The sequence below is a fragment of the Metarhizium brunneum genome, chromosome 6 (assembly GCF_013426205.1).
Source record: "Metarhizium brunneum chromosome 6, complete sequence".
Lineage (NCBI taxonomy): Eukaryota > Fungi > Ascomycota > Sordariomycetes > Hypocreales > Clavicipitaceae > Metarhizium > Metarhizium brunneum.
The window spans coordinates 2729333-2748508 of record NC_089427.1 but is presented as its reverse complement, the minus strand read 5'-3'; the positions used below and the strand labels follow the sequence as shown (position 1 = coordinate 2748508).

At 52.9% G+C, this 19176-nt stretch overlaps 7 protein-coding genes across 7 annotated transcripts; 2 read left to right on the top strand and 5 right to left on the bottom strand.

The window, feature by feature from the left end:
- Positions 1 to 1287: 1287 nt before the first annotated feature.
- Positions 1288 to 2076, bottom strand: G6M90_00g101680 (uncharacterized protein; the record flags this gene model as incomplete). The annotated part of the gene is made up of 2 exons (XM_014690691.1): positions 1288 to 1740; positions 1897 to 2076. 2 exons carry the CDS (start codon positions 2074 to 2076, stop codon positions 1288 to 1290), a joined length of 633 nt encoding a protein of 210 aa, XP_014546177.1.
- Positions 2077 to 4827: 2751 nt separating this feature from the next.
- MDE1 (Methylthioribulose-1-phosphate dehydratase) lies at positions 4828 to 5599 on the top strand (the record flags this gene model as incomplete). Its single annotated transcript, XM_014690692.2, has 2 exons — positions 4828 to 5000; positions 5080 to 5599. The coding sequence occupies 2 exons, from the start codon at positions 4828 to 4830 to the stop codon at positions 5597 to 5599; spliced, it is 693 nt and encodes a 230-aa protein (XP_014546178.2).
- Positions 5600 to 6011: 412 nt separating this feature from the next.
- On the bottom strand, positions 6012 to 7245 carry G6M90_00g101660 (uncharacterized protein; the record flags this gene model as incomplete). Its single annotated transcript, XM_014690693.1, has 2 exons — positions 6012 to 6894; positions 6950 to 7245. The coding sequence occupies 2 exons, from the start codon at positions 7243 to 7245 to the stop codon at positions 6012 to 6014; spliced, it is 1179 nt and encodes a 392-aa protein (XP_014546179.1).
- A 1322-nt stretch (positions 7246 to 8567) lies between these two features.
- Positions 8568 to 8917, top strand: MRPL44 (mitochondrial 54S ribosomal protein mL53; the record flags this gene model as incomplete). Its single annotated transcript, XM_014690694.1, has 2 exons — positions 8568 to 8748; positions 8805 to 8917. The coding sequence occupies 2 exons, from the start codon at positions 8568 to 8570 to the stop codon at positions 8915 to 8917; spliced, it is 294 nt and encodes a 97-aa protein (XP_014546180.1).
- A 234-nt stretch (positions 8918 to 9151) lies between these two features.
- On the bottom strand, positions 9152 to 10435 carry IPP1 (Inorganic pyrophosphatase; the record flags this gene model as incomplete). The annotated part of the gene is made up of 5 exons (XM_014690695.1): positions 9152 to 9287; positions 9343 to 9453; positions 9511 to 9854; positions 9922 to 10044; positions 10220 to 10435. 5 exons carry the CDS (start codon positions 10433 to 10435, stop codon positions 9152 to 9154), a joined length of 930 nt encoding a protein of 309 aa, XP_014546181.1.
- A 1738-nt stretch (positions 10436 to 12173) lies between these two features.
- LSP1 (Sphingolipid long chain base-responsive protein LSP1) lies at positions 12174 to 13217 on the bottom strand (the record flags this gene model as incomplete). Its single annotated transcript, XM_014690696.1, has 2 exons — positions 12174 to 12524; positions 12591 to 13217. The coding sequence occupies 2 exons, from the start codon at positions 13215 to 13217 to the stop codon at positions 12174 to 12176; spliced, it is 978 nt and encodes a 325-aa protein (XP_014546182.1).
- Positions 13218 to 15633: 2416 nt separating this feature from the next.
- Positions 15634 to 17222, bottom strand: ribo-1 (Dolichyl-diphosphooligosaccharide--protein glycosyltransferase subunit 1; the record flags this gene model as incomplete). The annotated part of the gene is made up of 3 exons (XM_014690697.1): positions 15634 to 15910; positions 15971 to 16816; positions 16885 to 17222. 3 exons carry the CDS (start codon positions 17220 to 17222, stop codon positions 15634 to 15636), a joined length of 1461 nt encoding a protein of 486 aa, XP_014546183.1.
- Between the last annotated feature and the right edge of the window lie 1954 nt (positions 17223 to 19176).

Sequence of the window (19176 nt, the reverse complement as noted above, 5' to 3'; positions counted from 1 at the left end):
GCCAAGGACCCTGGCTGGACTTGCGGTCTCCAAGACAGCTTGTCAACATGTGAGAGTTGAGAGGACACGTAGAGGCAAGTTTGTAGCACCTCTTGAATGATACCTCGACACACTCCTGGCTCTTGCTCCTAGCATGCCTCTGACAGCACACAGGGTACTTAGGTAGCCACAGCAAGGAACGATTTGCTTGTTTGGAGCCCTGTCCTCGCGCCAAGTATCGAGGGACCTGCAATGTGAGTACTTGGCCGCACTCCGGTGCTCTCTCAAAATTGCGCCCTCAAACTAAGCTATATGAAGATACCGATGGCGCAGCTAGGAACAGAGCCTATTCCCATTATAGCCCAGAAGATCGTCCCATGCCTTGGTGCTACCGAGTGCCATGACATCAATGGTAATAACTATTCCTTGCGCCCCAGAGGGAAGGTTCGGCCGGTCTGTAGGGTAGCTTTGTCGTGGTGATGTCAGTATCTTAACATCTGGGAGGTTGGCCTACCCACTTATTTGAGTACTTTAGGTGAGCATCTACGGAGTAGCTAATCGTACAAGCAAGGGTTACTCCATGCATGATGGACAAGTGCACATCGTGCTTGGTGCTTACAATACTGTCAAGTATACTGGCATTATGTGTGAGCCACCAGTCAGCGACCAAGTAGACAAATCACGTAATATCATGCCAACACAGCCCAAAAAGCATAGTGGCATACGGAATGAGACTACAGAATACAAAGGTCTAGTAAGTAGGATTGCACCAGTACACAGCAAGGGTGAATGATGGTGTAAAATTCAACTTGTGTCCAGGGACGTATAATTCATGACAAAAACACCAACACTACGAGTACTAGTATCTACATCGGCCCGCGCAGCAGCTAATCAGGCAATGGGTTGAGTCGCGCCAAGTGTAAGCTGAATCGTCCGTCGACGCAGGTCTTGCCGAGTCTGTCCTCAGCACGAGAGAACAAAGGACTGTGTTGCGAGCCATAGTCGTAGGAAGCAGCGCCATGTACGTAATCTGGCGATATTGCACATCGCCCATGTCACTAGGCCCAATGCACGTCATAGCCAAGTCGCACAAACATAAGATTTAGCTCGCAGCAGAACCGATTATCATGGACCAAATTATTGTTTCATTTTGAACCACATCCAAATTATGGGTATTAACGTCCCCCTCCCCTTGATTCACCACGCACACTACATACAATACAAATACAGGTGCTCCCATTACATCCGCATTAATATCGTATTCCAACCAATCTCAGACAACCAAAAGATGTACATCAAAATTGGGATTTACAGAGCAAGAAGGGCGGCAAGGGCGCCGACAAAGGCACCAGACGAGCCGAGAGTGAGGCCGGCAGCGGCGCCAGTCTTGGTAGCAGAAGCTCCGGTGCCAGTCTGGGTGCCCGACGCGGATCCCGAGCCAGTGGTCTGGGAGCCAGAAGAACCAGTGCCAGAGGCAGTGCCGGAAGGAGAAGCACCAGCGCCAGTGCCAGTGGCAGTGGGCGCGGCGTCGGAGCCAGATGCAGAACTGCCGTTGCTACCATTATTACCGTTGTTGCCGTTGTTACCGGCACTTCCAGTAGGGTTGGGAGTTCCCTCGCTGGAGGCGTAGTAGTTATCAGTGATGCACTTCTGAGAGCAATCACTGTACTTTTGGCTCTGTTCGGGGCTGCCGTCACCCTTGGGGCAGGCCGCAACACACTTGTTGGTGTTTTCGATGTTCTGCTCGTTAGGAGAAGGAACCTGTGGCAATTGCTCCGTCAGCGTATGGTCTAGAAGATGGGCGAGCGACAATCCATTGGCTAGGGCTAGCACAGTGGCGAGATAGATTCACGCAAACACCAAGTGGCCTGCGCACGACCAACTAGTAAAGAAAAGACGATTGAAAAGTCGACTTACAGTGATGCAGTGAGCCTTGCAGTTGACATCACTGGCCGCGCAGGCCTTCAGACACCTGTCGGCAGGTGATTCAGGGGCACTGGCAGAAGTGGTGGCAGGAGGGGTGGCAGAAGGGGTGCTAGACTGAGCGACAGCAACGGCAGCCAGGGCGCCAGAAACGAGGAAGGTGGTGAAACGCATCTTGACGATTGGACTCGAAAGTGTAGAAACTTGGACGGTATTAAGGCTGTGCTGGAGTACTGAAAGGCGAAGCAGCAGAAAGAGTGATTGACCGAAGCGAGAGACTTATGTATAAATGGAGGACACGCGTGTGAGAGAAAGAGATCGAAGGGCAAGGGGCAGGTCTCGATTGAGTCACGGGGGAAAGCGAGGTCCTTTATTTACCAGGGGTGACGGGCAGCTGGTGCGGCACGTCCTCCGTATGGGGTACAGACATGGAGTAGCCCATGCCACTGTTTTGTTTGTGTCCACGTATTATGGTGCTGGCGGTCTCGCCTCGCGCCCTGGCACCAGCACAGCTAAGGGCGGCCTGGGCGGCAGCAAGGGGTCAATTGGTGCCGACAGGAACTTTTCCGACAGGGGTATCTGGGGCGACCACACGGCTCGTGCTATTGTTGGGACATGGACGACATGGGCCCAGTTTTGCCAGTTGCCCGTTGCCACCAGCCAAGGCAAGAGGGCTGCCCGCCGTCTGCCGTCCGTTTGCGCCACTGGCCAATGTGCAATGTGGCCCCTGCCACTCGAGCACCTCAACCCCGGTCGTTTCTCGTGTCGGCCGTTGCTAGTGCCTGCGGTGGTCCTGGAGGTCCTGGAGGGCCAGGTACTGTATACATGTCGAGGGCCGAGGGCTGGCGCATTTATCCGCATAAACAAGCAACAAGGTCCCAATTGGCCGTGAAATGAGTCCATTGGCGCCTGGGGGATCTGCAGAGTGATACCATGCCCGTTGTACGGAGTACAGCACGTCGTAACTGTAGTACAACACGCCGTCCTATTTCAAGTTTTCCTGCCGAGTCTTGCAAGCGGTGCATTGTTAATTACACGATGCCACACAGACAGACGCCCCTGTTCCCTACAATGTACGAAATACGTCTGGCCGGAGCAGCCTCATGAGCCGACCTTGGAACCGTCTTGAATAATTGGCATTGTGTGAAATCTGGCGCTGCTGTTTTATCTTCATGTACGGAGTACTACTAGGTGGTCTGTATACGGTAGTGCTCTGTAACTCTTCGTACATACAGCTCCATTTCCCTTCCCTGGAGTATGATTGCGCTCAGCGAGACGGCATGGCCGCATGATGGACTCGGATTGAAATTGAGCTGTCAACGCGCATCACGTCCCACCACCAGGCCTCCTGGCCTCATGGCAGGTAGCAGCAGCTTCCTCCACACTCAGTGGCGGACGGCTTTGTCTGGTTGCCAAGTTCATGGTCTCGTCCTGTGGAGTCGGCCGATTGTCGTCTCACTCCGAGACAAGACTTGACATTGCAGTGATTCAGTACGGAGTACGGAGTAGGAATTCTGGTTGCCACTCCGGCGCCGAAAACATTGCCTGGCTTGTATGTGATTCATCTCCCCGGGAACAGCGCCAGGCCCATTCCGAAGCGTGAGCAATCTCCAGATGTCCTCAGAGAGCACTCGGTCATACGACTACTGCGCACTCCGTAGGAGAGGGAGCATGTTGACATGGACGTTGAGTCGTTGACGGGGTTGTGCGCTGAACATTGCGGCACCTGGCATGCTCGTGACCTCGTCTCTTTTTTCCTTGGCCAACCTTCAGCTCTTTCATGTCCGGGAACCGAGCGCTTGTCCCAGATCACCAATGCGGATGGGGACGATGGGACGCAAGATGTGACGTGGGCGCAATGAACAGGCCTGTCAATGGATCCATGCAGTATTGGCCTAGTCTGTTGATTTCGGGTTTAAAGGCGGGAGAGTCGATACATGTGGCACACAGCATATCGAGCATGAAGCACTGAAAACGATTGTGTCGTCGAAAATACGAGATTGGGCCTTTGCTCGTGTTTCTTTGGAGGTCAGTTGCCCAAGATCTGCGGACCGCTTGCTCAAGATGCTCTCTGGGTAATATCAAGCAAGGGGCTGACGGGTATTAGGTAACATCGAAAGCTTGTGTGCTCACCATGGAAGGTTCAACCGTCGCGCTTGTAGCGCGTCCAGATGTCGTGGCTGAGCATGGCCACCGCCTCAACTCCTCACTCCGTACTTCAAAGGAGCAATATTAATAAAAGACAAAGTCCTTACTTTTTTGTACCCCTAGCAAAAAGGCAATCGTACAAACGGGCCGGGCGCCGCGACAGCTTGAACTGCCGACTGCGGAAAATTCGAGACAATTGCTTGTCAGCTCCCTGTCCTGGAAATGAGGCATGTCGCGTGATGAACTTGAGATAAAATTTATCAATTTTACCGACTACTACTACTAAAATGCGACGCTCGACTGACTGTCCCGAGTCCTGACACCAAGCCTTGACAACATTGGAGGGGCGGGCTGTGACGGTCAAGCCCGCCAGCCATCCTTGGCCAACCCGCACTGCGAAGACAACCACGAGCATCTACGGACTACTTTTAGAAGCTGATTCAAAGTACGGAGTAGATTCCGCTGAAACCCATGGAGCCATGGTCCAACCGCAGGCTTGTATCCATTGCCCACGTTTCTACCGGTACATGTGCAGAGTAATAAGAAGAATCAAATAAGAAAAAGAATAATCTTGCTCCGTAGTAGTACATGCCACCCCGTTCGTTCATGAAGGCAGGAGCAGAGTCAGCCAGCCCCACCCGTACTTCACCGTTTGCCCAATTCCTCAAACATCACAGCCTCCAGGAAACTCGCCAATTGTGATGAACTGCTGACCCAGGGGGGCCCTGTACCGAGATTATATCTGAACGGATTTCCCCCCTCGCCGAAACGGTCAATATGGCAACGCTGCACGACGACAAGAAGGCCCGTCTTGACAACGACGCCGCCGACCAGCTCATCACCTCCGACAACCCAGAGCATCCCGCCAACCTCATCCCCTCGCTGTGCGCCAAGTTCTGGACCCTGGGATGGGTGACGGGCACTGGAGGAGGATGCTCAATCCGCGATGAGTACGTACCAGACCACCACGCCGCCTCCTCATCGCCCATACAGCTAGTCACGTCATACTCACAATGAGGGCCAAACCAGAGACCTCGTCTACATCGCGCCCTCGGGCGTCCAGAAGGAACTCATGAAAAACACAGACATATACGTGCTCTCCCTCTCCGCCCAGGAGCCGACCCTCAAACAGCGCAGCTACCTCCGTTCGCCGCCGTGCTACAAGCCGTCGCAGTGCACGCCCCTCTTCCTGGCCGCCTTCACGCGTCGCAACGCCGGCTGTTGCATCCATACGCACTCGCAGTGGGCTGTCCTCGTCACTCTGCTCCTCGAGACCCAGGGCCCCGGCCTCGACAAGGTCTTTGAGATCAACAACATCGAGCAGATCAAGGGCTTTGCCAGGGGCACCACCAAGCAGGGCAACCTGGGCTACCATGACACACTGAGGATTCCTGTCATTGAGAACACCCCGCATGAGGAGGACCTGACTGAGTACCTGGAGGAGGCTATGGACAGGTATCCGGATACGTATGCCGTGCTCGTCAGGAGGCATGGGGTTTATGTATGGGGGGATAATGTGCACAAGGCAAAAACTATGTGTGAGAGGTGAGTTTTTTCTTGCTTCTTTTTTTTGACCTCGCAAATTTCCCGATATGTTTGTGCAGTGAGGAGGAAAACCAAGACCAAAAATGAAGGATGAAGATACAAAAGCAAGGGCTGACTTTTTTTTCTAATACACAGTCTGGATTATTTGTTCCAGTTGGCGGTGGAGATGAAGAAGCTGGGTATCCCGTGGATCAGTGATATTGCTCGTGTTGCGCCTGATCGACCCTGATTGTCTTGGCTGTGGTATACTTGGTGGCAAGGGATATATACATATTTCAACGATTATGAGGCGCATTGAGAATTTAGACCACGGAAGGAGCGCAAAAGTTTAGGAGCTTCCATCTTCAACAGAACGAGGAGTATGGGGAAGATGTCGAATTTTTCTTTTATAATATATGCCTTGTATAACCAGCACCTTACAATTCGTCGCGTTGTGTGTCAGGCTCCGGCTCCCACACCCTCTTCAAAGGATTTCTCGGCTGATCTTCCGGATTCTCATTTTCGTCCTCGGCCAGATTCCCCAACCGATCAGCCTCCTCCACAGCCTGAGCAACCCTTTCAATCATAGAATCCCCACCGCCACCCGCATCCCTCTTCTCTCTCACCTGCGCCGTTGGCAAATCCTCTCTAGGCAGACCTTCTACGGAGACCTTTGCATTCTCTCCCACGCCCCCGACTTTCCCGGACTCTCCAGCCCCCCGCGGCATCATAGCACTGCCCGTTTTGGACCCTACTGCAAACACTATCCGCAGCGGCAACCAAACCAAATACCACATGGGCCCGTACAAAAGCCGCCTGAATAACAACCACGCCCCCGTCACCATCAGCATATACATGGCCGTCTGCAAATACCATGTATCGCTCTTCTGTGACCGTAGCAAAGTCCCCAGCAAGTCCTTTGAGCTGGCAAGCATGCTACCCATGGTGGTATATGATTCATCGAGCTTTTTCAGCGTAGCAGAAGACTCGGTAAGAGTCTGGTGTGCATACTCGCTGCGGAAGAGCTCTGCAGCGATGAGGTCGTGCGTGCGGCGAAGCGCATTGGTGACGTTGCTGCTCGCGCCGACGGTTCGCCGTTCGTCTTGACTAAGATTGGAGTGTTGGTGGTGCTGTTGGACGTATCGTTGGGGCCGGGGCACGGGCGCAGGCGCGGGTGCTTCCTCGGCTTCGGGCTGGGGGATATCTGGCTCGGAGACGGGCAGGGAGTAGGACTGGACGAGGAGTTGGCGTTCTAGTTTTTGCGCCTTGGCCAGGGCTTCTCGCGCTGCGAGTCGTGCTTTTCGAAAGTCGCCTCGGCAGCTGTTCGGTCAGCACGGAGAAAGAGAGGGAGAGAGAGTAAAAGGGTAAAAATTACTTGACTAGTTCGGCCCCAAGCCGTTCAACACCATCCCTTAATATCGTCTTGTCGTCACCATCCGGCCGGACGAACTTGACTTCTTCCCGGAGGAGTTCTTGCTCTTCCAGGCCACTTCGTAGCAATAGACTGATTTCTGCGCTCAACTCGCCGCTTATGCTGCTTTCTTCGTCCGTCCCTTGGGGCACGGAGCCGGGTTGGAAATCGAGATGGGCGAGCCGGTCGATCAACTCCCTTAGCTGGGTTGTGGTCTCCTGCAGAGCGGTAAACCGCTCTTGCAAAGCTGCTAGGGGCATTGTCGGGGCCTTGGAGGGAACACGTCCTCTTCTGCGTATATTTGGGGGTTGCAGGACTAGAATTACTGCCACCTAGACTGGACTGGTTTATAGTCTCGAGACACCATGGCAGCTTTCGGGAACTGCACATGTGGGGCTGTGACGTGGTACGTTTGGACTGATTGGCGCATTGGTTTTCGAGCTTCAGCATCGCGACGTCTGGCATTTCAGGACTAGCAACTTGGGAAACATAATATCCGAGATTGAGATTTAAATTGTTACATTCGATATTCATTGATACCATTTTCCGAGAATGGCATAATGCCAAAGATGTATGTACGGAGTACCAAACTGGGAACTAATTTCGCACAGGCGCCATCCCTTCAGCTCATAGACGCATCACGTAAAAGTGAAGAACAAAACGGCACACGATACCAAAACATCAGACACAATATCAAGGCATCAAAATTTCCCATTCAACTACCAAGCTATCCAAGCCCAGCCCAAACTCAAAAACCATGCCAATGATTCATCAACTCCTCCCTCAACCCCGTCACCACCAGCCCAGACCAAGCCCAGGCACCAAAGTTAGCATCATCCTGCCACTGCAAAGGCGCAACATACCTAGATGAAAAAAAAGGTGAAGCATCGCCCTCCAGGAAGAATAATCGGAATCGAATCATGGCTTTTCGCCACGCCACGCATCGCACTCAAGTGTCAACACACAATCTGCGCAGCAGCTTCCCAGAGGAGACGACCAAAAAACCCCCCCAAAAGAGGGCTCTGGCGACCCTGATATTTCTGATGCCAACTGCGGACGTCGATTGACGCCGAGCCCTCACGGGCAGGCCCGTCCTTCTCGTTAAAAAGAGCGACCGCGGCAAAACAAGTTTCCAAGTTTTCAGTGTAGAGGCTTCTCCGAATTTCTCACATGCAAAGTATCTTTCTGCCATTCCACAGGGGGTGGCAGAAATTTGAGATTTTTCTCCCCCTCCAAATCTACAGATGTAGATTGTAGGGGAAAATCTCCGTTTGTCAGCATGGAAGCGCGGCGTTTCCCAGAGGGCGATGCTTGAGGAGAAAAGAAGAAAGAAAAGAAGAAGCCAAGCGAGCAACTTTTATTCCATGTCGCTGCGGGACCTCGATAAGCTTTTTTTTTTGGCGCAGAGCAAAAACGTCCAGTTACCACGTGACGTGGAGCCGCAGCGCACTCAACTCGCCCGACGAACCAGCCGACAGGTTCACACTTCTGGGATGGGATCAAGGCGCCAATTGAGCCTCAATCGCCATTTCTTTCCTCCCGCCTGGTCCGGTCGCTCCGCGCGGTGCCCCCCGTCCTCGAGATGATTACGAAATTCGTGACCGAGATTTCGGCCAAGTTCAACCCGTTTTCGGCATGCGCAAAACCCGCCCGACTGTTCCTCACGTTTCTGCCTCCTAATGCCCGTGCCAACGGCACGTCGATATCTACAACTCTTCTTCCTCGAAATTCGACCGAGGCAAGCTCGGTAAGAGTCAAGTTCAGTATGTGGCCTGTTGATGTGTGATTTTGGGCGAACGAAAACGCTGACAATCTGCAGAGGACGGCAAGGAGCTCAACTTCGACTGCGGAAAGATGAACATCAAGGGACTTGTTGAAGAAGTGAACCGGCACTCTCGCCAGCTGCAAAAGGCAGCCGACTTAACGGATTAAACATGTGTTATAATACTAGCCTGCTGTCTGCATTTGCGGCGTTTTTGTGTTACAATGGGGACTACCGAGATGCTGCCCAAATCGCAGGTCTACGCGTGTACAATGAATAGATTTGCTAAAAGCAGAAGACTTTTTGTATACTCTTTATAGGGGGTTGCTATGCAGCCTGACTACTCTTTGTTATATTCATGATACGCATAAATTATTCTGCGCCCCCCCACGCATGCTGTATGTTTAAGCTGAGTTACCGCTGATGAAGTACCATTTCTCAGAGGTGGGATCGACGGCGGCAGGGGGGAGCTCCTCGTGAGGCTTCACTTCGGGAGGCGTAGCCCTGTAGTCACCCTTGCCCACAAGTGTAGTGTTGGTGCTGGAACACGTGTCAGTACAATGGCTACGAAAAATACGCTTTTGTGGTGTCTTACATCTTGATCTTATCGGCGGCCTTCTCTCTCTGGCCTTGTCGGGGTTCCGTCTTGCCGTCGAGGAGGCGGCTCCAGGCCTTGTGGCACTCCTTAATAATATCATTGGCAAATCTTCAACATTATGTTAGCATGCAACTAGTAGCCTTGATCGTGCAGGATGGACAGTACTCTTTGTTCTTGGTCTCGCCAGTGAAAGCGAACTGGTTCTCAGGTTTGCCGTGAGGGATCTTGTAGATGCGGAACCATTCGTTAGTGGCACGCAGAAGACCGGGCAGCTTGGACTCGATATCTTCGGCGGTGTTGAGTTCAGGAGCCAGGGGGTCATTGACGTCGATGACAATAACTTTCCAGTCCGTCTCGCCTTCGTCGAGAAGGGCCATGATACCGAGAACCTTGACCTGCTTGACCTGTCCGGTATAACCAACTTGCTCGCCGATCTCGCAAACGTCAAGAGGGTCGTTGTCACCATAGGCCGCGGTGTGTTGGTCTTCATGCGCGGGGTCCTCCCATGTCTGAGGAAGAGGGTCAGTTACCAAAGTCATAACAAGACAATATGCTGGCCAATGCAATGTAACTTACTTGGGGGAAGGCACCGTAGTTCCACAGATAGCCCCTGTGGGGGAAACAGTTGCGGACAAATCGAAGGCCGCCTGTCTTGTCCTTGTCCTGCACGATTGGGTTGAGCTCCTGTCCCTTGGAGATCTGGTTGAGACGAGTGATGGTTAGCAAGACTGTTTCTTCCCCTTCGTTTTGAGCGGAGGCGCAATGGCCATCAATGTTATTTGCGTGCAGGAAAAATCGGGGCCGTTGCCAACTTCTCTGTCAAGCAAACAGAGCTTCAAAACAAACACACAAGTAAAAAGTGACTCATACATACCTCAAGCTTGGCATTGGTCCATCGGGGAATCTCAACAATCATGTTGAGAATGCCTTTCTCCTTGTCGGCATACAGGGGAATATCGTGGAAGGGGGAGATGACCTTGCTGCTGACTTTGGCCCCCTTCTGGTGAACCTGCTGCTCGATGTAGAGCTTGAATTCCGGGGAGTTGAGGGCACCATTCTTGCGAACGGCGTAGCTGACTTCGGAAGCCATTTTGGGTGACGTGAATGAGGCAGAGGATGGTGATGACGATGAGGAAGGTGTAGAGGAGAGAGATTGGGTAGCAGAGCCCGACAGGTGACGAGCAATTTGCGCAGTTCGTTGTGACGAGACAATGGATGAGGTGATTCGGTGGGATGGAAAAAGAGGGGGCGGGGCTTGCAGACCCATAGCCATAATCCTAGTAGGGAACCTCGCAGATGGCGAGGCAGAGATAGCAGCGACGGAGGGCGAGGCTGTGGCAGCAGCAGCGCTCTGTACATGTACCGTTTGCCGCGGCCCCGACGGCGCTGAGAGCGCTGCACCGGCGGTTGCCCCTGGTTCTGGTTGACACCTGCCCAGAGTCGCTGTTAGCAGCGTCGGCGATTGCTGGCCTTGCCGTTTGACCGAAGTCGATCTTGTTGACCTTGTGTCCGGTCCAGTTCGCGATGCTGTGTCTGACCCAACAATGTTGTGATTGGCCCGGCTCAACAGCTGCAACAGACTCTGCAGACGCCGCGGGTCTTGGAGTCGAAATCCACGTTGGGAGAGCATCAATTGGGCTTGTTTGTTCTGCGTTGGGCAAAAGGGGGCGTGCCAGTCTTTAATTGCCTCGCAGTCTGGTCTGGTCTGGTTGGACTGGCGTGCGCGGATCCGGGAGAGTGGGAATGAGCACTTCAAAACCGAGGTTATTTTCACTCGATGCTTCTGCACGGCTAGACGCTAGGCGGTGGTTTTTTAGCGGTTTGGCCGTCGGAGTTGCGACGAAATTGAGGCTCGGGCAAGCACGGGAGCGACCACATGCAGACATCCAGTCTGGAACTGAGAACACTGGCTGCTCTGGCGCCAATAATTACGGAGCAGGGGCCACCGACACGGAACAGGGGGTAACGGTCTGGTGGGCCAAATGCCGTTCTAGCCCGCCCTGGCGTCACCTCGCCTCTTTCTGTTGCGCCATGTACCATTGACGAGTTTACTCTTCTTGTTTGTAATGTTGCGTGACTGTGTACGGAGTACGGAGTATATTTCGTCTCCTGGGAAGCATACGCATCCCATTGTATGGACTCTCGCAACGCCCACGATGCGCCAGCCACCGCCCCCAACATCATCACCTGGCCTCAGTAGCACGAAGCGTTACGGCAGCATTGTGCCTACGCATTCCAAAATTGGTCTGTTTGTTTGCCTCCAGTGTAAACTGTGCACACAATAACTACATCATTCTTGGTGGCGCAACATTACCGCCCGACTACCAGCCAGTTACTCATCGGTTGCAATATTGGGCGGACGTCCTCGAGGTTTCACGACTCTGGTCTGGCACACCAGCGCTGGACAGGCCAGGTTCCAGATTATGTAGCTTTGTCAGCTCGAATTCATATAGACAGCGGCACCTTGAAGGACATGGCACTCTGTATCTCATATGCAGACGCTTTATTATGTCGGATACTCCTCATCTGCGCTTCTTCACCTTGTGTGTCGGCAAGTTGTCGAGCCACGGTTCGCCTTCCATGAATCATTTGAATTGAGATGGCATCAATCGAACACAAGCTGTAACAAAAGAAGATTTGCCGAGTTAGACCATTTATTGGACACTAGGCTGCATTACTCGATACATAGTAAACCCAGTACAACCTACATCACAGAGCAGCCCCTTGTAGCAGGCATAACAAGAAGCACCAGAATTCCCAAACCCAATAAAAAAACAGAGTCATACCAACCTGATAAGCAGTAATCGTTTCAAAAGTTATACAAATCGTTAAGCCGACCCCAGAATCTTCGTTCCAGCCTCAGTCTCCTTTGCGCCATCATCCGCCTCAACGTCGAGAGCTGGTTGCTTCTCTTTTGCAGGGGAAATCTCCTCAACTGGGGCATCATACGGTTCGACCTCTGGTCGCCAGTCTCGAAGGTCATCCTCGCAGTCGTTGAGGATCTGACGAGCCTGGCTACTCTCGATGTAGTTGGGCCGAGTGTCACCCGGAATAACTGGTGTATCGTCGAGAAGAGATAAGAGACGGCGTCCGTGCTTGGCAAGGATGATCTGCTTCTCTGCTCGCTCGATGGTGGCAAGGAACTCGGCATCGTAAGCCTCCTTGAGCTTCTGGCGAGTCTATTCAGCGCATTAGCAGCCTTTTTCCAAACAGTGCCACATGGGCTATCCTCATGGCGCACTCACAATGTTGCTCAATTGGGCTTCGGCAACCAAATTCTCGGCTTCAGCGCGGACAAGCTCCTGCTCCAGGACAACCAGTCTAGCACTCTCGGGCTCCTTCATCTTGAGCTTCGCAATCTCGTCGGCAATCTTGGCCTTGCCATCACGGCTAGGCTGGACGCTCTTCTCCGTGTTACGGATGGACTTGAGGCGTCCACGAGAGTCGTCCAACGCATGGGCATAGGTGTCTTCCTGCTCGCCAATCTCGCTCAAAACCACACCAACCTTGTCAGAAATGTCGCTAATGGCGTCGTCACCAGTCTGTTCTCCCCATTCGGACAGTTGAGTAGCAATGTTGATGCGCTCACGACCAGCGGCTTCGTGAGCATTAATCAGGTTATTCTCGGACTTGATGAGCTTGAACAGCTTGCGTGACAGCTCGGGCTGAGCCTGGCCGCGGAGGGAGCTGAAGGAGAAGCTGGGAAGCTGGCTGCCGGAGCTGGAGCCTTTGCCGGACTTGCCTCCAGAGCGGATAGAAAGCGCGCGATTCCTGTGGGTGGGAGGACTGTTAGTTACCGATTCGCCAGAGTGGTAGCGCAGGTAGGCTGGACCAAGATGCATAAAGGAGCCGTCGAAGCTTGATCGCGACATGATGAAAGGATGGCAGTGTCACTGGAGCACAAAAACTAAAGCTGTCTGCTATGGCCCGCGTGGTGTTGTAGGACGCGGCATCGTCGGAGTCACTTACATAGCGGCGGCTTCGGGGTATCTTTGGGTTCGAGGCAACTGCGGTGTCGAAGTAGAGGCAGGTACGCTGTCTGTTGCTTCCGAATATGATTCCATGTCAGCTCAAGCTCACAGTGCTCACCAAGCTCTCCGAGAAGCCTATCCAGCCTCCTCAACTTGAGGCAACTCTCCGCCAAGCTCCGGTAGAAGATGTATAGACACACGTACAATCAGCGTCGAGTAGTTTGTGCGTTAGCTTAGATCCTAGCAAGCTGCGCGAGATGGCAAGCCAGGGATCCCAGTAATTAAACAGCAAATCCCGGGTATACGAAGCGCGAAAGGAAGGAGCGGAGTGTCAGCCAAGCCCAGCGGAGCAAGAGGCGCAAGTAGGGTTTTAACAGGAAGGGAACGGGAACGGTGATGCAAGTTTGTGTTGGGTGTCGGGCAAACAGGCTGAACAAAGCACCAGTTTAATTTTTTTTCACTCGAGGGAAACAGCTGGACGAGACACAGGCCGTCGAAATAAATCTCCGGACTATTATTCTGGCCTGTACAGACGCCAAGAGGTAAGGGGTGTCTTGGAAAGCTTCCTCAACTGTGGGATGAAGCCTTGCTCGTGGTGACGGGATTGATGCGCCTTGATGTCATTCACTGGGAGGATGCGAATGACGGGCACAGGCTCAACTGAGGCTGGAGTACTACTACGCAGTATTTGCAGCGACCAACAGCTTCAGCTGATCCTGATGTCCAGTCCCCACCCCGCCGACACCAGGACATCGGACATCGGACATGGAGCCTCCAGCCGCCAGCCACTGGCTGCGAGTGGATTGACCTTTAATGCCCAAATGCCTTGCCAGCGCCAGGCCACCGATGACCACCGCTTCACCAGGTTCAGGTGCTTGTCAGACGCCAAGATTCGAGCTTTAATGCATGCCCCGGCATAGGTCGTCTTGCCATGACGTCTTCCTTCTTTTCATCCACCGCAGTCCCCCTCGTCTCGTTACCCGCCAGCAAATCAGTTACGTTCGCATCATAACCCAGGTCTCATCCGTAGTTCAAGAGTAAAATAATAGCTCGTTATAACATCTGCTACAGAGTTAGAAGCCAGAGTTGCCTAAAAGCCCGCCAACACCGCCCTTCCATCTAAATCAAGATACAATCCCAAACAGAAACCACCCATTAGATTCTTGCGCCATCCCACTCATACCTCATCGTCGCTCATCGTCGTACAGCTAAGCCAAGGCACTTCCCATGGCTTCCAGCCTTCCAGCCTTCCAGCACCGGCCTATCCGGGCGCATTAGGTCACATTGGGCCATCGTGGAGAAACTCGGCAATCACCACCTTGTTCAGCCCGCCGGCAATCAACACCTCTAGGCCTAGTACCGCGTCCTCTCGTAAACCACGGTCCCTCCGGGCGGAGGTCGATAATGCGACCCGCTTACCCGCGGACTAGTCCGGTACGACTCCCGCATGACGCTTGTGTAGCTCGCCCTGGGTGAATGGTGATGGTGGTGATGGTGGCCGTGATGGTGGTGCCGTCGAGGGGGAACGATTTCCTCCTTGTAGTAGTATCTGGTCTTTGGTTCGCCCCAGAAACACATTTTGGACTGGTTTGCTTTGCTTTGAATGATCCCAGATCGAGTGAGGCGTGGATAAGCCGTCGCGCAGTGTAGCTCTGTGGCCTGTGAATAAGACGAAGCCGTGGGCAAAGTGAGCGTGGTGACGGGGCCTGGAATCAACCGAGGGAGAGGGAATCAAGGCTCTCTTTATATGTACAAGAAGACTCATTGTCCCGTTATGGCTGTGCCGCACGCAGTCAGCATGTTTGATGCTTGGGAACCCTTGTTGTGAAACCCCTGCCATGTGGTGGGCGCATCCCTCGCCGTTGCCGTCATCGCTCGGCGCATTACAATGCATTACGATGCATTGCCCCGGGCCTCCACTTGTTGGTCGTCGAATGGCGGCGATTACCAGCCTTTCTTGTGAAGGGTGAAGTAAGGCTGGATTTGGGCCTCATTGTGAGACTGCTAATGGTAGGGCTGATGCGCTATTTGATGACGTGATGGCTTGCAACTCTCTACTTGCGTACCTACATGGCTAGGTGGAATCAATTGCCTCGCATAGTGAAAGGAGTCCCATGCTCTGTCTGTAAAGCCTAGCAGCCTAGGTATAAGACCAGTCACCATACGGAGTAGTTCTCTCACCCAAGTGTCATCATCCTGGTTGAAAATCTATCGTGCAGATTCGTATCTTGGAACGCCCGTATGGTACATTTTCTACTGTTACCCCCATGACACCTCCTAACTGTAATGTCTATCCACTCCTTCCATGGAACTCTCTTTATTTCTTGGTAAACCCAACCTCCACCTGACCGACTGCCCAGGCAGCTGCGTACACAGCCATCATGCTAGCAAACACAATAAAAGGCTTTCGCAGGGTATCAAACGTTGAAGTCTCGTATGAAATGATGACATCGCGGTCGCGGAATTCGTCAACTAAGTTCTGTGCCTTGATTGTCAACGAGGTGCGGCCCAGGGTGTCGAGGAAAGTCTTGTGAACGTTGACTGAAGTCTTGACAATGGACGATTCGGGGATACCAGTGTAATACTTGACATTGCTGCATCTATCGTTAGTGCTGCTGTCTTCCGACATGATGGCTTTGGGGCGTATGGCTTACCGAGCTCCCTCAGGCAGAACCACGCGGATGATAACCTGTCCATACTCAACACCTTCAGCCTGCTTGGGGCCCTCGAGGAAAGGAACCTTCAGGACATAGCCACCAGCTGCAGTCTTGCGGAGAAGGTTGGCAGCATCCGAGTTCCAGCCAATGGTGAAGGGATAGTTCCAGCCACCGAAGAGAGGGTACCGGGGCTTGAGCTCCAGCAATGCTTCGCGTTTGTTGCTTCTAAACTTGGACGTTGAAACGTTGCCAATGACATCGGTGAAGTACGGATCAACGCTACCAACCTGCAGGGGGACACGTAGCTCCTTCAGGGCTGAAGAAGCAGGACTGAAGAAGGCGGATTGTGCATATTTGACTCGGTTAAAAGGTGACGACAAATTGGCACCCCGGTGGTGCAAGGCATATCGCTCCTCGAAGGCGACGTTACCACCCCAGTGGCTGACTTCGATATCGCGTTCTAGGGTAGAAACATGGGTGACGGGCTTGGTGAACTCGAATCGAACTTCGGCAGGGGAGATGGCTCCAGCAGGCTTCTCACCGAAGGGACCATAAATGAGCTTGGCACCCTGCTTCTGCGGGAGCTCCTCCTTGCCTTCGGTGATCTTGGTATAGTCGGGAATTGTGGATGACGCAGCCTTGACCTCGGTCTTTTGCTTCAAGGTAGGATAGGCGGATGGCGCATAGACGGAGAAATCGTGGACGAGATATTGCCTCTCGTCCTGCGCAATGGAGGCGGGAAGGGGTCTGTAAGCCTTCAGGTTGTAGAAGGATATGCCGAGGGTTTGTTGACCACCGGCTTTGAGAGGGGCTGGGAGATGAATACGATAGTACTGAGCATCACTGAGGGATTGGAGCCAATGATTAGCTCTCGTAGAATATAATAACACACTGGCAAGTAGTCGACAAACCTGTTGGGGTCATATTCAACGGCTTCAGAAACAAACGGACCAGCGTTTGCATTCTTGCGGTCCTTTACTTCGAAGCCACCAACGCGAGCAATTTGTTCCGCGGTGAATGGCAGATAGTATTCGCTTTGAGGCTCATTGGACACGTTTTCTATGAGAACATTAATCTGTTCCTTGGCGTAGTTCTTTTCCAAGGAAATGATGTGGACTAAGTTGGCATTTCTGAAGACCTGCGGCGGCTTGAACTGTGCAGGCTGTGAATTCTTGGAGGAGGCGGCGGTAGCGGAGAGGGCGCTGGAAGCGACGACCAGCAACGCTGATGCAATCGATAATGGCTTCATTTTGACAAATGAATGGAAAGGGCCCTCATTGAGTTGCGCGTGCGCCCGGTTATGTTGTTGTGAAGATCCAAGAATGATGTCGCTCGGATTCTTAAGAGACACCTTGACGCAAGCTCCTTTCCAAACGGCATACGTTTCCTGAGCTTGCAGCTTGGGAGCCAATCATGGACGAGAAGTGGGTCACTTTGCATTGTTTGTCCGCCAGGGCGAAGGCGAAGGCGACGGGCGACTTGGGCCAGCGAGCAAAGATAGGAAGATTCGGCGGGTGACGAGCGACTCACAAATGCCGTGTTTAGGATATTTGAAAGCAAGAGTAATTGGTGTACTGCAAATTATAGACGCAACGCCTACAGTGGGAGGTAAGAAGTATTTGACCTGATCAGGTGCCTGGCTATCGTATGCTATTGATAACATACTACAATATATTAGTGCGTGCTGCTTGGTGAGCAAGTATATTCTGCTAGACTATAGAATCTGAAGATCATGAGGCGTCAATGGGCTGGTGGTCGCAGATGCGAGGCCGGATTGGACCGTGATTTGACACATGGTCATCCTGTGCTGGGCGTACACAATCTCGACTATTTTTGAAGGGACAAGTGACTGGGCCATCTTTCCTTCCAATTGCCATTTCCACAGGGACAAGGCTGCCGCCGAAAGTTATAGAAATCTACATAAGATAGGCACAAGGCTAGGCTCGGAGTAATCATTGATCTTTCGACCCGACGGGCAGCTCCTATGTCACCATTCTTCGCGTTATCGAGTCCAGACCGACTGTCTTGGTGTGCAAGTGCTGCTTTGTTCTTGCCAGGTCAATCTGCATGCAGGACGCATCACCATGATCATGGTTGATCCCCGGACTTCTTTTGTTCTCCGTAAAAGCCATAGCGGCATGGACACCAATGAGGCGCGCCATGTGGTTGACGGGCTCCTCCATGCCTTGTATTGCGGAAGGGGTGCTGGAGGAAGCAGTGTGACGGACCATTGTCATGGTTTGTCATGATAGCGTTTTGCAAATGTAATAGCGTGTGAGGCCTTAGCAATCGCTCTGGTCCACAAAACTTCCTACGCCACTGGCACTGGCGAGTGCCTCATGAAGCTTAATTAAGGGTGCTAAAGTGCTTGGTCGGCGGGCTCAGGCGGGTGCTAGGCCATGAGCAATCAATTGCTCATCCGGCGGTTCCTTGGCGGGGTTGCAGCTTCCGCCCCAGCGCAGGCAGCACTGGCCAGCAGGAGCTCCTGCCAGACTCGTTAGCTCGGTGCGTAAAACACCTGCATGCCCTGCTGTCTAGTCTTACTTATCACCTGCAGGCCTCTCTGGTCTCCACGAATACCAATACCCAGTGCAAGCACCACCACCACCCTCCTTCCTCCCATTCTCCTCGCCAGCACATTTGCATGCTCCTCCGCTGGTAAATCCTGTGTACCCCGTCAGGATCTTTGTTCTTTCTGTGCAGCTTCAAAGTGCGCATTCCAAAACGACCAACACCACAGAATCCAACAATTCCGTCGATTGCAGCCTGCAGTCGACCGTGAGCTTCTTGTCCAAGCTACCCCTCCACCCCGCCGCCGTCGTCATAATTCAAAATGGTTGGTCTTGGGCCTCGTCCGCCTCCCTTTAGGAAGGGTATGTGGAAGTGAATGATTTTTATTTTCTGGATGTTTTACTGCAATTCTCCGTATTATACACACCCTTGACGAATTTCTACGTCTCCAGCATATCTGCTCGTCCACGGACCAAGTGGTTCGAGGCTTCTGGCCCGACACGAGATGGGCTGTCTCATGCGACGCATTGGCCAGACGCCCTCAGCCAGCTTTGGGCCCGACCGGTTGGGTAACACAGATGAGAAACTCTACGGTGATTCGGGCGTTTTAAATTACCTGTCAGCTTTGAATGTGGCATCAAGGGGCCAGGGATGCCACTGCGGCGCTGTGTTTGTGTCGCTTGAGAGAAACA